This window comes from Hemitrygon akajei, chromosome 20 (genome assembly GCF_048418815.1).
Source record: "Hemitrygon akajei chromosome 20, sHemAka1.3, whole genome shotgun sequence".
Lineage (NCBI taxonomy): Eukaryota > Metazoa > Chordata > Chondrichthyes > Myliobatiformes > Dasyatidae > Hemitrygon > Hemitrygon akajei.
This window is the reverse complement of record NC_133143.1, coordinates 35687027-35705224: the sequence shown is the minus strand read 5'-3', so window position 1 is coordinate 35705224 and position 18198 is coordinate 35687027. Positions and strand designations below refer to the sequence as shown.

The window sequence follows — 18198 nt, the reverse complement described above, 5'->3', positions numbered from 1 at the left end:
TTAAATTGATCTCACCTGCACCCTCTTAGTATTAATCCATTGTAAACAAGATAAGTGGCAGGAGTTTTATCTGTTTTAAAAGTGATGAAAAGGGAATGTGTGAATTCAGCCAGCAACACAATCCAGTCTGAGATTTGCAGCAATGGTGCATTTCAAAATGTGTGTTTAATCGAGCTGGTTGAATGATGGCTGAAACAGGACTAATTCCAGAGAATAATTAACTCAGTCCTCCATTAAACAAATTATTCAGAATTCATTGATACAGATCTGAATGACATGGTCAGGGAATTCACTACACATGCAAACAGGTAAAAATGCTTTAAATGCAAGGGAAAGTCCACTACTAATTTAATGTTAAAACATTAACTTCAAAACAAAGCCCTAACTGGAAATGGAATTCCTTTCTCATTGTGCAAGTTCCACTGACCTGGGTAAAGGTTTTAACTGGTGTCATAAGACAAGGTTAAACCAGCTGGAACAGCTTGGGTTAAATCAACTGGAAATAGACAATTGGTATTTTATAATGGCTGCATTAAGTGGGAAGGCATATTCTGGAAGAGGGAATTCTTGGGTTTGGGGACACAGGGGCCAATGTAATAGCTGATGGAAATTGGAAAAGGTAAAGAGGTCATAATTAGAGGAAAGCAGGGATTTCAAAGGTTTGAGAGCTGGAGAAGATGCCAAATAATTATAAAGGAAAGATTAGAGAGATTTGAAAATAAGGAGGTTGAATTTAACACAATATTGGTAAACAGGCTTTGGTTTCTGATGTGCAAACGGAAGCAAGTAGCAGTAAGATGGAGCTGAGGGTAAGGTACAAAATTACTGTCCAGTCAGAAGCAAAATCAACCAGGCCACTAAAGAAAGGTAATTCCTTTGTCATGACCACTGAAAATATGTTACGAATTATATATTTGAAAATGTTAAGAAATGGTGACTGAATGACATTTGCCATAGGGTATATAAAAGTGTTAAAGAACAAAATTAGTGCTTTGTCAAAAAAGAACAGTAATTCAAGAGGCATAAACATGGATATGAGTTGTATGGACCAACTTGTCCATTACAACCAGCTGCCTTCATGTGCTTGTCCCATTTGTCTGCATTTGACCCATATCCTCCTAAACCTTTCCTATTCATAAACCTCTCTAAATGTGCTCTCATAAACCCCAGCCCCAGGTCATACCCTCTTCTCATTGCTACCATCAGAAAGGGGGTACAGGGGGCCTGAAGGCAGACACTCTGAGTCAGGAACAGGTTCTTCCCCTCCTCCATCAGATTTCTGAATGGACATTGAACCCATGAACACTATATGCTTACTGTAATTTAGTTTTAAATACGTATTGCAATGTACTGCTGTCAGAAAAACAACGAATTTCATGCCAGTGATATTAAACGTGATTCTGAAATGTCTTTAATGTTGTAATAGTAATCATATTGACTATTTAATCAGGCAGCTTGTTCCATGTATCCACCACCCTTTCAGGACCCCTTTAACCCTTTCCTCTCTCACCTTAAACCTATGCCCTCTAGTTTTAGACACTCTACCCTACTTTCCTATGCTACTCATGATTTTATGAACCACGTAAGGTCTCTCACAATCCACCATATTTCCTTGAGATTAAAGTCAGGAAAAGGAATATTAAGGAGGATTAATATTGAGTCCATTTGCTCTTTCCAGCTTTGCACTATCTGGGAAATAAGGTCTACCATCTTGCTATCAACAACTGCCAAAGAACAGTGTTTGGCTAGCTTAGCATTATCATGATAGTGTCTTTTTTAAAAATCAAGTATAACTTTAATTTATCCATCTCAGTGGTATTACTTCAAAAGTTAGTCAGAACACATGATTTCGTATGTCTATGTATAGTTAGATGAGACCCAAGAGTGCAAGTCACCCAAAAGATGCACAAGGCTAAAATCCCAAGAGTAAAGTTTAAAACAGCCAGACTTGTAGCTTAGTGTTGAATCAAGGGAGACAACACATACTTAAATGACCAATGTGCAGTCACCAACAGGTAGCAGACAACAAACGATATTGAATTTTCTCACCAAACTATTGACAGACAGTTCTATTCCAAATCAGAAGATCAGCAATCTCAGTTTAATATTTAAGTCAGACTTTTTTTTGGCTAACAATGGAGAGTCATAGCCCACTAGTTCTGAACTAAATTTAAGCATTTCAACCCCTGGCCTTTTAAAGCAAAAGGAACTGAAAAATATGATCCAAATTCCAAAGTGTTTGATTGTTTCTACCTGTACTTTAGTAACACTGTATATGAATGTACAAATACTTCTACATTGTAGATGCTCAGAACTAAATCAGAAAGAGTGATCAGCATATGTCAAAGTTTAGCTATATTGCTGAAAGTTGACATCTACATCAGCTGCTATTTTATCGGATTAAAAAAAAATCCACCATTTCCTTTTAAAATTTTATTTTAAAGTTAAAATATATTTTACTCGCAACAAGAACTAGTAAAACTTTAGACAAAATGCAGTATTAATCAACAAATATAAAACATATGGAAGACAAATTAACCAGAATTGAGAAAGACATGAATGTACATGACCAAACTGGCAGATTTGGAATATATACAATGTTTGATTGGCTGGCACATGGAAGATAGGGGTAAAAAGGGACAAATGAGCCTGCTCCCCTTCAGAGCCCTCACTGAAGTCAAACATTTTCTTTACCCAGTACCATCACCTCCAAAGAACCAGCATTTAAAGTTCAGCCCATCAGATCTTGCTATTTACAGTGTGACTTAACAACACACTGAAGCGTTCTAATAGACACTGACAATGTATACCATTGTTCGACAAAAGGGAGTGAAAGAAATGAAATTTATAAAATATCTAATGAAAAAATGAAAAACCATTGACATACTAAAGGATCAGGCTTACCAAGGCAGTATCACAGTAATCATTCACATATAATGTCTATTATTTTACATTGAATAATGCAGGAAATTACTTCTGTTGTGTACAATATACACTAAGTAATTATACAGATGAATTGAATTATTCCTTTTATGATGGATGCCCAATTTTAACTGTATCTGATGGGTACCTCAGTGAAATCCTACACACCTCATGAGGCTGGAGTTCAACCTTGGCAATTTAGAGATACCTCATATCGTAAGCCAAAGATATTGTATCACTAAAGCAGAGAACATAACTGCATAGTTTGCAAATTCTCACTGTCATTTGATCCACGTGGCAAATGTCTTTATTAAAAGTTTATGCCTTAAGAAAGCAGCAGTTGGCTCTTGTTGGAACATTATTCTACAACTATACAGCTAGAGTCAATCACCATACAACTTCAGCGACTTGGGAGAGTGAAGGGTTAAGAAGTGAGGCAGGTGGAAAATTAAACCTTGATGGCCTTGGCTTTGTTTCATGTGCCCTATTTTCATTGGCATTCACAACTGTGAGTTAAACCCATGACGTTTGTATTGCTTTAGCACCTGGGAGGGGAAAATCGGAGGTGGGGGGGGGGATGAGGGGTAGGGTAGGGAGTGAAAATAATTTCTGCCACAAACACTCTCCAGTTTTACTATCAGGCTCTTACTAATAGTTAAACTTCAGAGCAGCGATATTTGGGCAAGAATATCTAGATTTCTTTCACTATAATGGGTGGAGAAAAGGGAAGAGTGCATGAACTACTTTTGGTAGTCAGTAAGACCCATTTCACATGCACAACAACATTTTCTCGTGTTCCAAAGCACAAATACAAGTCCAATTTGGATGAAGTGTTTAGAAATCCTCGCAGCATTAAAAAAATACGTTCAACTCACATCGTACAATTTTAACTTCCATTGTAGCTGAAATGATAATTCTCAAATTTTGGCCAGGAGAAATAACTTAAAACATATCTTTGCTAAAGCCTATCACAGAAATTTACATATGCCTTCATTTTTCCCTCAATACTGTCACCAAAATGTGAACATTTATTCAAATTTCACAGCCTAAATATCAACTATTTATCCAAATATCACCTTAAATTTTATAGTGTGTTTTTTTTTTAAAAAGAAACCTTTCACCTCCATTTCTCCCAGAGATAACTGGGTGGTTAACTTCCACAGCTCATTGGTTTTACCGCACTTTGTCACTAATTAGAATTGCACGTATGTAATAAATGATACTTTAAAGACAAGAATGAAAACCCAATTGGCAACAAAGCCAAAAATACCTTAAAATAATAAATCGAGAATAAGACAGAAAAACATCTTGAAATAAACTGCCATGCCCCCCATTAAAATTTGAAGAGGAAAAATTTCTGCACTTTCAAGATTTGTTCCCTTAAGACTCCTGTAGAAGTAAATGTGTTTTATAAGTAGAAAGTGACAGATATCACTTTCTAAATGGAGTGCTCCAATTATCAAGATTTGTGCACTGTTGAGGAGCTTCACTGAGGTTTGAATGGCATAACCAGATGATAGTTGGCTATTTAACAGGCTTTATGTTTTTGCTGGTGAAGCAATGGACTGTTGTGCTTAAAACTGTGTTTCTTCTTGTTCCAAGGAATGAGGCGGAATGTGGCAAGAGACGGGGAGAGACCCAAGTTTCTGGAGAACTGGGTAGCGCAAAGGCTTGGGTCGATGGAAAGAACGACGATTCTGCACCCGCTTAGCTGCTGCAGAGTGCATCTTAGTGTCTTTACTGATCAATGGCTTCTGCTCCTGTGCCACCTGGTCCTTTGGACTACTGTCCTCTGCCTCTTCATTAATTGTCTCAGTGTATTGCACTTTTGCTTCGAGTTCTTTGCTGTCAGGACGAGGAAGCTGGTCGTCTTCATTGAGGTCTGCTTCACTGACCTTATCAACAGGTGCTTTTGAAGCAGTTTCAGTAGAATCTTCCTCCTGTGCAGCCACATGTTCTGAAATTGTGGGCACCTGGGATTCTATGTTTTCCAGCGAGGAATAGTTCTGCACCCAGTTCTTCTGGAGATAAGATGGGAAGACCCTTGAGGGCCTTTCAGCACTTGAATCATTTTGGCTTGCTTGTTCATCTTTCCAGGAAAAGAGTTTCTCATCCAGGTTAGAAGGGCTAGGTAATGGAGGGGGACTTGGGATTGTCTTGGTGTTACCTGCACAAAAAGAAAAAGAGTTGGCGTAGGAAAACAAGAATTTGTACTTAATCACCCATAAAACTGAGAAAAGAAATCACCAGTCTGTTTGCAAATTAATTAATCTTTGTCCTCTTTTGTTTTATTTATTTGCTCATGGGGTATGGATATTACTGGCAATCCTGGATTTTACCTATTAATTTAATAGGATTGTTTTGATGAATTGAAAACACAGCAATCAACAAGCAGGAGGAACTTAGCAAGTCAAATAGCATCTGTGGAGGAAAGGAATTATCACTGCTTTGGGTTAAAACCCTGCATTAATGGAGAGGGAGAAAATAAGATATAGGAGCAGAATTGGATCATTCAGCCCATCGAGTCTGCTCAGCCATTGCATCTTGACTGATTTATTATCCCTCTCAACCCATTCTCTTGCCTTCTCACTGTAACCTTTGACTCTCTCACTAATCAAAAATCAATCAACCTCTGCTTTAAATATACCCAAATGATTTTGCCTCCGCAACCATCTGTGGCAACGAATTCTACTGATTCACTGCCCTCTGAAATTCCTCCTCGTCTATTCTAAAGGGATGTCCTCGTATTCTAAGGCTATACCCTCTCTGGTCCTAGACTCCCACACTATTAGAAACATCCCCTTAATATCAACTCTATCATGGCTTTTCAATATTTAACAGGCTTTGATCTTCTCCTTATTCTTCCAAATTCCAGTGAGTATAGGCCCAGAGCCATCAAATGCTTCTCATACATTAACCCTTTCATTCCTGGATAATTCTCATAAACCTCCTCGGGACTTTTTACAATGCCAGCACATCCTTTCTTAGACAAGGAGTCCAAAACTGCTCACAATACTCCAAATACAGTCTGACCAATGCCTTATAAAGCCTCAGCATAACATCTTTGCTTTTATATTGTAGTTTTCTGGAGATTAATGCTAATATTACATTTGCTTTCCTTACTACTGATTCAACCTGCAAGCTAACATTTAGGGACTCCTGCACTAGGACTCCGAAGTCCCTTCACATCTGATTTCTGAACTTGCTCCACGCTTAGAAAATAATCTACATCTTTATTCTTTCTACCAAAGTACATGACATACACTGTATTCCATCTGCCCAGTAACCATTGTAAAAAGCACAAGGGGAGTGGTGAGTGAGGAGTCTGAGATGATTGATAGACTAAGGAGGGGTGAAAGATGACAGGCAGGGTATGGCAGGTAGGAGAGGGGAAAGTGGGCAGATTTGGGTGTTCCTCCAGCAGACTGTGTGTTCCTTCAGACTCCAGCAGCTGCAGTGCCTTGAACTGAAGAGGTAGTGAAGAGCCAATCAATCAATGGGACTGGGGTCAAATTTTGGCTAGGCAGAAAGTATATAGCCAATATACTTCCCTTCAATTAATTAAGGTGGGCTTTTGTAACAATTTGTTAATTTCAGAGTTACCATTACTAGATTTCACTTTGGAATCTTAAATTTTATTTAATTATTTTAGTGTGAATTCCCCAGCTGTATAGTTATGAGCCTGGGATCAGTGCTCTGGAAACTTAAGAGTTACAATAATAAATGGAAAAACACTTTGGAACTAGAAGATTGTCAATATTTTAGGAATTTGCTATAGTTTGGCATTTTCAGAATGTCTTATTAATGTAGTTATTCAAAAATCAATATCATAATATTTTAGTGTCAAACCCAGTTATTAACCCCAAACTATATTCCACTTATCTTCAGAACTGGCCAATATTAAATTGATATCTGTAAAGGCTGGAAAATAAAGGCATTTTGGCTAACAGCTGAACACTTTTTTCAGGCAAAGACAAAAAAAAATCTTGACTTACTGAAAATTTGCTGGGTTTTCTTATGACTGGAGAGCATGTAGCCCAGACTAAGACCTTCACTAAATAGACACTCAATTTATACTTTGTGCAAAATGCAATTTTCCACTAAAAGGCAGTAATTCAACAGGACAGAGGGAGTTAGTATTTTCTGAAAAAAAAAATTTCACGGTGTCCTCATTATCAGATTGAAAAAAGCTTTAATTCATTTTTGACCTAAAGTTTGTTCCAGATATTGAATGAGATCAGCCTGGAGAAACAGAAAGCTGCAAGATTTTGACAATTTAAAATAATAATTAAATCATAAGTCAGCAGCAAAACATCATCAAGGTGGAACTGAGTTTGTATCCAATACCGCAGGGTTTCAGCAACTCAGTTCACTTCATAATCTGAGATATTAGTACCACTGAGACTATTCCAGACCAGAATTTTTTCCATAGCAAACCACAGCTGAATCTAGATATAAACAGAAGGAAATGCGCAGCAAATAGGAAGGATTAGAATTAACAAAGTGATAAAAGAAGTGCTGGAGAGAAAATTAAAGTCAGTTAATAAGAGCTTCAGTGAAGAGTTAATGAACAGGCAATTTAAGCTTCCAAACTTCCAAAACAGTGCTAAGTGATGGCAGGCTTACCAATGTGAGGAAATAGAAAGGTGCATTTCCCATATCCCGCAGAATGCAGATGGATCACAATAATTTGTCAACAGCTTAAGATTCAGGTTAATAGCTTTGTGCTCAAAATAAAATCTGAAGTGGTCAAATTACTCTTTTGTTCAAATTAGTTATTTGACATGTTGATCCCTCTCCTACATGGTATCATACAACTGGAGGGGTATGTTTGCAAATTAGGGAGTGTTGGTGCCAAGATTAACTTTTCAAGCCACTTCACAAGCCATCATCTACTTTGGACTGTCAACAAATCAGACAGTGTGCTCCAGGCACCGAGTACAGCTCCCTTCTCACAAGTGACTAACTCAACACAAGGAGGAATATTGACTGTGCAGACGTGGTCACATCTCCCTCTCCCCATTCTAAGAAAAGCCCAAAGTAATTGCAGGTTATTAGAATTCTAGATAGCATATTATGAGCTGCCCTTTTAAATCTGCTCAAATATAGCCATAAGGTATTGACAGATCTGAAAGAAATAGTGAAGTTAGAGAGTTAAGCATAAGGATAGAAAAAGCATATGTACAGAAAGTTGGAGTAAGACTGTATTCAATAACCTATCAAAACATATAGGAGAGATCTGACCAAAAAACTAAGTTATAAGCTTTAAGATTTGAGTATCATTTACACAAAAACATCAAAAAAATTATTTTCTAATGTCTTTCAAGTATAGACTTCCTAATTGCTGACTAAATTTCTAAAATCTTATCTTATATTTTATTGCCTATCTGATGTATACCCTTTCCTCTAAATTAACAATCAATAATTTCTATTCCAAATGCCCCATCTCTTCTCAGTCTTAAGCAGCTGTGAAATTATTTCAGGTATTTTCTGCTCCTATAAAAAAAACCTTTGTTTTCCATTTTACATTTGTATATCTTCATACTGGCAGCTACAAGATGAATTTCTGTTGTACCTCAATAATATCTAAGCATCCTTTCTATATACTGGAAACCAACCCTATATCGAGTCCTGTGACTTAACACAAAGTCTCAAAGTTTCAAATGGATTTCACAATCATACCTGTATTTTAAAAGTCATACCACTTTCTCACTAGAAAATCTCACTAGTTTAATCATCTGAGGTTTCTAAATAAGCTCTGTCGTATTCTAACCTTTATCTTACCCATACTTCCCTAATAATTTAACTTTTTAAAAATTAAAATCAACTGCTCCCAATCATTAACTGTTTGATTGATTCCATTACTTAATAATACGCACTTGCAGCTTCAAATGGACTTGGCCATTTATTTGTGCATTATTTCCAGTCCCTTGTCCAAATCTTTGATGCAGGTATTGATGAGAAGCTACCCCAGAACAGGACCCCCTGTGACACTACAACTCATTCCTAAAGTTTTAATCATCTCTGTATTTAATTTTTTTCCCTTTAAAGCTGTTCTTTAATTCTAGTCCATTACATTTCTCCTGATTCTACACCTGTCTCCTCGATGGTGATTGGTCAGCAACTCCACTTTTATTTCATAGCAATAAATCTACCACATATTTGAAATGTTTGCAAGTTCCGTGATTAATGGAAACCCGTGAAGTTCAAAATGCAATGTTACATAATGGAGTAAAGTGGATAATGAATTTACATTGATGATTCGGGTAGGAAAGACAAAGGATGCTCCTCCGATATGTCTGCTAGTAAAAATGAATCAATGGATCGGCTGCTGAGCTGCAAAGGTACAAGGCGCCTGAAGTTGTTGGGACTCCTCGGAAGCTGTAAACGCGCTCGCTGAGACGGAATGACTGTTTCTTCACTGGTCAACCACGGTGGAGTCATATGGACAATTGACTGATCCTCCTCAGAAGTAAAGCTTGGGTTATCGATTCCTGCAGGATTAATTTAGTTTTGCAAAAATAGATTAGTCAAAATAATAACTGAAGTATTCACAAGTTAATCGTTGGTCCAATCTAATCACATCACCTCAAACAATACAGAAAACAATACAGCTGTAATGAAATCAGAAGTTAGAATGTGATGTGACCACATCTCTGTGGAGAATTTTGTTCTTGGAAGCAACGCTTGACATGTAGCATTTCTGGAGTTTGGGAAATTCTGATAGGTTGTCATCTTCCAGTATAACTGTTTGGCTTCAGAACTGACCATTGTAGGATCTACCCAAGCGTTTTAGATAACCATTCAGATTTTAATTATAACCTCAGCCACAGCCACCAGAAAAGTGAATTTATGGGTGCAAAAAAATAATTATTTGACATTAGCAAAAGCAGTTTAAAAAAAAACATTGTGCAAAGTTCTCTGAAGCTGTATGCACTGGCTGAAATTCTCAAATATAACACAAATACGAGCCAAAATATTCATTACTTATCCATTCTGTGCACAAAGTAGATTACCATTTCTTGTTTCATCGGGTTCTGCACTTGGCGGAGTAATTAGAAAACTAATTCCTCCCTCCACTGTTTCGTAATGGTCCTCTATGTCAGAGTCTGGAAGACATGGACAGGAGACAGCACTCAGGCATGCAGCAGAACAAATATCATTCAGGTGATCACTTACTCTTTAGCAAGTGTGCTGCCTTTAAAACCAGATCATGCAAAGCAAAATTCAATCTTTAGACATTTGACAAAAGATCAGAGTGAAACAGGATTTAAAGATTCAATTAAGTGTCTTTAGAAGTTCCAGGCGCCAAGCAGCTTTAACAGAAATTGTAATTTTAATTAACAATTATTTTCTTTCTCAGTTTGGTGCGGAAAACCTGAAATATTGAGCAATAGCTGGCATGACAAATGGGGATATAAGTGCTGATGGACAGTATCTAAACAATTACATGGTATGTTAGATCCTTCGGCACTTGCAAGGCAAGACAGAACGCTGGAGGAACTCAGCTTGTCAGGCAGCATCAACGAGACCCCTCATCAGGTCCTGACTGTTTATTCCCCTCCATGGATTCTGCCTGATTTGCTGAGTTCCTCCAGCATTTTGTGTGTTGCAGAATATTTTGTGTTTATGGTAATTTACTTGTATATGAAGATCATCTGTTGAATAAGGAAACTTTCTTTTTACTTTGAGACAGCTGTAGCCTTTAACTCTTTCAGGTTGCTGCTGCATAGCCAACTCAACTAAATCAGCTCAAGAGTCTGGGATATTCTTGGGCTACAGGCCTCAATAACTCAAATCAAGGAAACAAAATCTTTCAAAATGATATGCCTCAAATTTTTTCGGAACTTTCCCACATGTAAAGCTCCAACTCGAAAGCCAACTGAAAGGCTTTCTCTTACTTTGGCAGGAAGGCAAAGTTAAAGAGGAAATGAGGCAAATTTACCAGCAAAATACCTCATGAGTTACACCTGCCTGCGCAAACTAATATTAATCTCCATTTTATGGCAAATTAAGAGGAAGAAAACTTGTATTTGTACAGCAACTTTGATGAATTTAATATAGTCTACTGATTTTTGTCAATAAAATCAATTTAAATCTGAATTGCTGTTGTCAAGTAGGAGGTGCATTAATCAATTTGCAGACTGTAAAGTCACATAGGCAATAGGCATGATAAAGATTAGATCATCTGCTATAGTAATTAAAAGTTAAGGGACAAATAATGGATATTTGGAATTTCCATGCTCTTCTTCAAAACAAAATCAATAGATTTTTAATTTCACCTAAAGCATGCAGCTAGTGTTTATTTACTTCCTCAAAGCTGACTTCACAACGTCACTGGAACTACATTCAGAACCAGATTTATTATCACTGACCTATAAGTAAAATTTATTGTTTTGTGGCAGCAGTACAGTGCAAATACATAAGATTATTATAAATTATAAAAGTAGGTTTGCGGTCTGTTCAGAAATCAGACGGTGGAGGGAAAGAAGTGTTCCTGAATTAATAAGTGTGGGTCTGCAAGCTCCTGTACATTCTCTCCAATGGTAGTCAGAGAAGGGCATGGTGAGGGTTAAGGTTATAGACCCAGCCAGCTCCATCACGGGCACACCATAGGACATCGACAAGAGGGTGTTATCCATCACCAAGAATACTCATCATTTGGACTAGACATAAGGGACCAACAAATGTCAGTAGTGAGCACCAGGAACCAGCTTGGACTTGTAAAAGTCTCTCACCGGAAAGATCATTTTAAAGAACTGTCACATGCACAATGGATTTACTCCCAGATAGTACCCTGATTAGAGACTGACACGTATTTGTTGGGTTTTGAGATAATGCCGGTACTGCCCAGGACAGTGATTGTGGGACATTAGGGAGGAAACATGTCCAATTTCCTGACCTATATGAGTGGAAAATGCTTAACCGCTGATTTAAGTGTGAATGGAGATCTTCTGGGGAAATAAATAGCTCAGTACTTTTACTGTGTGGCTTTGTAGACTATCTTTAGAACGTGTTGTCCAGGAATTAAAACCAGCAGATCCTGCACTTTATTTTGTTTTCCTCTTTCACTTATTTAACATTATTCAACATCCACAGTGACATGATACAGTTCAGTCAAATCACACCAGCAGCTCTCAGGATCTTGGTTTACATTGGCGCTTGTTTTAGCCTCACCCACAACAACTGTGCTCGCAACACAAAGAAACACGAATAAAACTGAATCATTGAGTCAGCATCAAAAGGTTTGGAAAGAGAGATGCTAAGGAAAAAATGCAATAAATGGTTACCTTTATCAACATGGAATGCAATAGTGTGTGTTGGGATCTTTCCATTTGACATTGCATCACTGTGTTTCTGTAACAAAATCAATGAAGCTGTGTCAGAAATTAAAGGGGCACTAGGTTTATGATGATTATTAGGTTAACGTGTTACCTTTCATTTACTAAACAACTTATTTAGAAATTGTTGTCTACAATCTTGCCAGATGTAGAGTGGAGCAAATGCCTTTCTTTGGAACACTTTCATTGCATGTTCAACTCAGCTCTTCATTTGGGAGCCATCCCACCAAGTGATGACAAGCTTAGAGAACAACTAATTATTCCCTTCATATTGACCTCCAATAATGAGTGATAGAAGGTGGAAGGGTGTAAAAAAGGAAAGAGTACAAACACCTTCAGAATCCATCTCATGTATGCACATGGAGCTTTCCTACCTTAGTTGAACTATCTACTGCTATCTATAGATTCACAATTTCTTTGTCTCTAGCTCTGGAGACAGCTTATCTACTGATGTCTATTATAAACCCACCGACTCTCACAGCTACCTGGACTATACCTCGTCCCAACCTGTTACTTGTAAAAACGCCATTCCATTCTCTCAGTTCCTCTGTCTGTGCAGTACGTGTTTTCATGATGAGGTTTTTCATTCCAGAACAAGGAGGCATCCTCCTTCTTCAAAGAAAGGGGCTTCCCTTCCTCGCTGCCCTCAGCCGCATCTCCTCCATTTCATGCTTATCTCACCTCACACCATCCCACCAGGGATAGGGTTCCTCTCGCCCTCATCGACCACCCTACCAGCCTTCACATTCAGCACATAATTCTCTGTAACTTCTGCCATCTCCAGTGGGATCCCACCATCGCCAAGCACATCTTTTCCTTCCTCCATACTTCCTGTTTTGCACAGGGATCGCTCCCTAAGTGACTCCTTTGTCCATTCATCCCTCCCTACTGATCTCCCTCCTGGCACCTATCCTTGCAAGCAGAACAAGTGCTACGCCTGCCCCTACATTTCCTCCCTCACTACCATTCACAGCCCCAAACAGTCCTTCCAGGTGAGGTGACACTTCAACTGAGACTCTGTTGGGGTCATCTACTGTATCCGGTGCTCCCAGTATGGCCTCCTGTACATTGGTGAGAGCTGACGCAGATTGGGAGACCATTTCAGCGAGCACCTACACTCCGTCCGCCAGGAAAAGAGGGATCTCCCAGTGGCCACCCATTTTAATTCCACTTCCCATTCTGACAAGTCAGTCCATGGCCTCCTCTAATGGTGCAATGAGACCACACTCAGGTTGGAGGAACAACACCTTATATTCTGACTGGGTAGCCTCCAACCTGATGACATGAACATCAATTTCTCAAACTTCCAGTAATTCCACACCCCCTTCAGCATTCCCCATTCCCATTTTCCTCTCTCACCTTATCTCTTTACCTGCCTATGACCTCCCTCTGGTGCTCCTCCCCCCCTTTTTTCCACGGCCTTCTGTCCTCCCCTATCAGATTCCCTCTTCTCCAGCCCTGAATCCCTTTCACCAATCAACTTCCCAGCTCTTTATTTCACTCCTCCCACTCCCCCTCCCACCTTGTGGTTCTTCTTTCCCTCCCCCAACTTTCTTACTCTGACTCATCATCTTCTTTTCCAGTCCTGCTGAAGGGTCTCGGCCCGAAACATCGACAGTAATCTTTTCCACAGATGCTGCCTGGCCTGCTGACTTCCTCCAGCATTTTGTGCCTGTTGCTTAGATTTCCAGCATCTGCAGATTTTCTCTTGTTTGAGGTTTCTTATAACACTTCTTTTGGGCTAGGAGCACAGGAATGCCTCTCATGGCATCTGAAGAAAGAGGGAATGATTTCCCTCCACAAAACACCAGTCAACAGCATTCCAAACTCCCACAATGACAGTTGAGGAAGTTTGGTATGGCCCCCAAATCCCAGGAACTTTCTACAGGGGCACAATTGATTGCATCCTGACTGGCTGCATCACTGCCTGGTATGGGTACTGTACCTCCCTTAATCACAGGACTCTGCAGAGAGTGGCATGGACAGCCCAGCACATTTGTAGTTGTGAACTTCCCATGATTCAGGACGTTTACAAAGACCGGTGTTTAAAAAGGGCCCGTAGGATCATTGGGGACCTGAGTCATCCCAACCACAATCTATTCCAGCTGCTACCGTCCGGGAAGCGGTACCGCAACATAAAAGCCAGGACCAACAGGCTCCGGGACAGCTTCTTCCACCAGGCCATCAGACTGATTCACTCACACTGATTTGAGTGTATTCTATGTTACATTGACTGTTCTGTTTATTAGAAATTGCTATGATTGCACATTGCACATTTAGACAGAGACATAACAAATATTTTTACTCATGTATGTGAAGGATATAAGAAATAAAGTCAATTCAGTTATTTGCTAAAGTGATCATTAGGTGTGTTTCCACCAACTGTTGAAGCAATGCATTCTAAGCACTAACTCCACAATCAGAACAACTTGTCCCTACCACTTGCTGTACACTATAACACCTCCATTTTTCCAAGTTCCAGTAATCAACCCCCCTCCCTTTTGCTCTACCTTATCCCTCTGGCTCCTTTGCCCTTTCTCTTCCGTGACCACCACCCTCACAACCTGGCCATCACCCATACCTTCCTCCCATTGGTTCCCCAGCTCCCTTATTTCATGGTCTACTGTCCTCTCCTAACAGAACTCATCTTCTTCTGCTCACTTTCACTTACCACCTCCCAACTTCAGTTATCACTCCTATTTTCCAACTACCCACCTCCCCCAGATGCCAAGTTCCTCCAGCATTTTTTCTGTCTTGCTCAGGATTTCTATCATCCCCTGTCTCTCTCGTGACTTACTATACAGTGTCCGGAAGTTAGGGTGAGCTTCTGAGGTTAGTACTAAGATACTATTTACAAGGAATAACATAGCTATGTAAAACAAGTTTCTATTCTCAATGAAAATCCAGCCAGCATGCATTCAGTTTACCTTCTTCGCTGTTCTTTCTTTCTTTAAGTTCCTAAATTTGCTGTTGTAATTGGTTCCAAGTTTGGTGGATTTGAAATTTTCAAGTCTCTTTTTCATGGTCCGCTGGAAAATCTCTTTATCTTGCTTCTCATCTTCATTACGCATTAGTTTATGGCGGCTATAATTAAGCCTGTACTTTAAAAAGAAACAATTGGGCCAATAAACATATCGTGATGCAAAAGATTTCACCAACTAACAATTTGATCACTCCCTCTCTCATCCAATCAATGAGACTGATTTGGATTTCAAGTTTGATCTTTAAGTTGTGATGAATGGTCATTTAGCTAAGATGTCAACTACTTCTCCATGGATATTGCCCAGCCTGCTCAGTATTTCCAGTATTCTCTTTTTAGATTTTATGGTATCAATAATTACAGAACAAAGAACATATTAAATGGCAGAACAGATTGAGAGTTAAATAACATATTCATGATGCTAATTTTTTAACTGAAAGAATGAAAATTTTGGGACCGGGTAGATATCAACAAAAGAAAACAGCAAATTAAGTTGAAACCTGATTGGCTTGTGAACGAATTCTACACAGAAACGTGGTATCCCTTGTTAGCACCAAATGTGTGGTCAGCCCAATATATTGGTTGACCATATCTGGACCATGACTTTCTACTGTTCAAGCATCAAGATAACCTAGGCGCATGCCCATTAGCAAAATGCAGCAAGTGTGCTGACACTGGCTTCTCCGTGGCTAGAAATTAGCAACACAATTGAAGAGGAGAGCACCAAGCCAACACTTGACTCAATAAAAATATTCTCCCTCTCTCCTATTACTTTTTCTATCTATTTCTCAAAGCTTCTTGGGAAAAATGCAAATGCATGAACTAAACTAATATTTATTCAGTGATACTGGATGCAGCTTTGCCATATTTGCACATAGCTGCACAATGAGTAAGATATAAATGGCATATTGACTAGGTACCGTTTAAGATGCTCCCCCACACAGAGGACAGCTCAGTCTGAATTAACTACATGGGTTTGCTTACTCGTTGCCTGGGTTTGTATAGATGTTGCTGCAACATGCGGTGGGTGACTGATTCCTCACGATGCTTTTGGCTCTTCACCCTGTTTTCAAGAGCATGCATGTCCAAGCACACCTCACTGGTACTCTCTCTCCTGGGGGAAAAAAAAACACCACAATATTTTGTCGTAACCACCTTTGCCTAAGACGGGAACATTCACCCTTACAGATGTACATCGTGGGTTGAAATTCAACTCTAAGAACTTAATACTATCCAACTAACAACACAGAGATTCACTGTGCAGTTAGAAGTGACATATTAAACCAATAGCCTCCCTAATTGTAATGTTCCTCTAAAAGTGTAGAAATTTCCATGAGGAAAAATATTAGGTACACTAAAGAATAAATGCAAATTCAGATCAGTGGATGGATTTTTCAAATCAGTGAATGCATTGACGTATAGAATACAATATTTCACAGAATGAGGGAACCAAGATCAGCTGAGTTGCCACATGACCTGACAGGTAAACTGAAGAGATCCTGGGCACTCTTTTGAAGCAAAATGAAAATTACTAAAATGGAAGGCAGAAGAATGGGGTTGAGAGAGTCATAAATCAGCCATGATCGAATGGCGGAGCAGATTCGATGGGTTGAATGGCCTATTTATGCTCCTATATCTTCAGGTCTTGCGATCTAACTGTTAAGTCACTATGTGTAAATTCATTGTAGCATTTGGTGAAGTGAATGTAGGCATTCCTGCAAGCATTGAGACAGCAGCATGAACAGGTAGGGAGTAAAGTGATACCTACCATGGATACAGACAAGAGAAGAAGAAGAAAGCCCTGAACTCCGAGTGGAGTCATCGGGACACTGTCATGATGGCTTTTATTTTTTAAAGCAATCTTTCTTATTTTTATGAGGCCGAGTTGCTAGCTCGACGCTCAACCCAGCACGGATGGAAAGTGCGCAAGGGGGCCGGCTGGATTTGAACTCGGGAACCTTCGCTCCGACATCCAGCACTGATGTCACTATGCCACCCATACAGACAAGAGGAACGGGATTAATTCAGCTACAGACAACATGCAAGCAGATGGGATTAGTTTAGATGGCATTGTGATGAGTGCAGGCATGACATTCCTGCGCTGTACCGTGGCCATAAAGCACTTAGACATTATGAAATCAGTTGCATGAACACAAACCCTTCCTAAATCATTTTGAAAACTAGTTTAGAACTCTTCCACAAAAGTCACTTCTCAATCTGGGTTGGAGAGAAAATGTAGGCTTAAAAAAGCTCTCATTAGTTGCGATTGATATTAATTAGACCAAGATTACACCAGCAACCAATACGACTATTGACATGTCTTGCAGACAGTTTACAAAACTACTACTATATCTCCTTCTTTTAAATATACTACTACTAATCTGTGTGCGATTGGAGCCAATAATTTACACTTTGATAATGTGTACTTGGGCCGGCTGAGTGATCTGGTACATTTGCTGTCTCCAAGGGGATTCAGCATGGTTGACAGCGAGGTTAAGAACGGAGCGTGTGGCCTTATAGCAGAGCGCAAATACATGATCAGATCTAATCTTCAACCATCTCACCAAATAAAGCATTGAGCAAGATTGAAATCACTAAGGATGAGAGCAGAAAGCGAGTGGTGTTTAGCACTATCGACCTGTATTTAATCTCTCTATCTCCCTCCCTCTCACACTCTCTCACCCTCACCCTAGGAAGCTGCAGGAGTCTTGGGTCCTGGGCAAGGTTTATGCATGGTTAGTGGATCGGACTTGTTTTAGAGAACTCTGCTGTTCACGTTATAAGTATTTCTAGTTTCTTGTTACTCTATTTTTTATTGCTATTTTGATTCAGGTGGACTGGCTCTGCAGCCTGCAGTCAATGAATGACAGAGCACTAAGTTGAACTGAACTGAACTAAACTGACCACTCCTAGAATACTTCAAGGACTCTGTGATTTGATGTTTCATATTCTGTG

The 18198-nt window shown here is 39.3% G+C and overlaps 1 protein-coding gene across 3 annotated transcripts in view; it reads right to left on the bottom strand.

Moving 5' to 3' along the window:
* Nucleotides 1-2418: 2418 nt before the first annotated feature.
* slc9a3.1 (solute carrier family 9 member A3, tandem duplicate 1) overlaps nucleotides 2419-18198 on the bottom strand; it is a 151714-nt gene continuing 135934 nt past the window's right edge. For all 3 annotated transcript variants that reach the window (XM_073024168.1, XM_073024167.1, XM_073024169.1), the window contains exons 12-17: nucleotides 16228-16357; nucleotides 15191-15364; nucleotides 12213-12279; nucleotides 9939-10031; nucleotides 9176-9416; nucleotides 2419-5089 (exon numbers count right to left, since the gene is read on the bottom strand). In XM_073024168.1, the coding sequence (XP_072880269.1) occupies nucleotides 5086-5089; nucleotides 9176-9416; nucleotides 9939-10031; nucleotides 12213-12279; nucleotides 15191-15364; nucleotides 16228-16357 (709 nt within the window). In that variant the 3' untranslated portion in view covers nucleotides 2419-5085. The remainder of the gene's footprint in view (nucleotides 5090-9175; nucleotides 9417-9938; nucleotides 10032-12212; nucleotides 12280-15190; nucleotides 15365-16227; nucleotides 16358-18198) is intronic.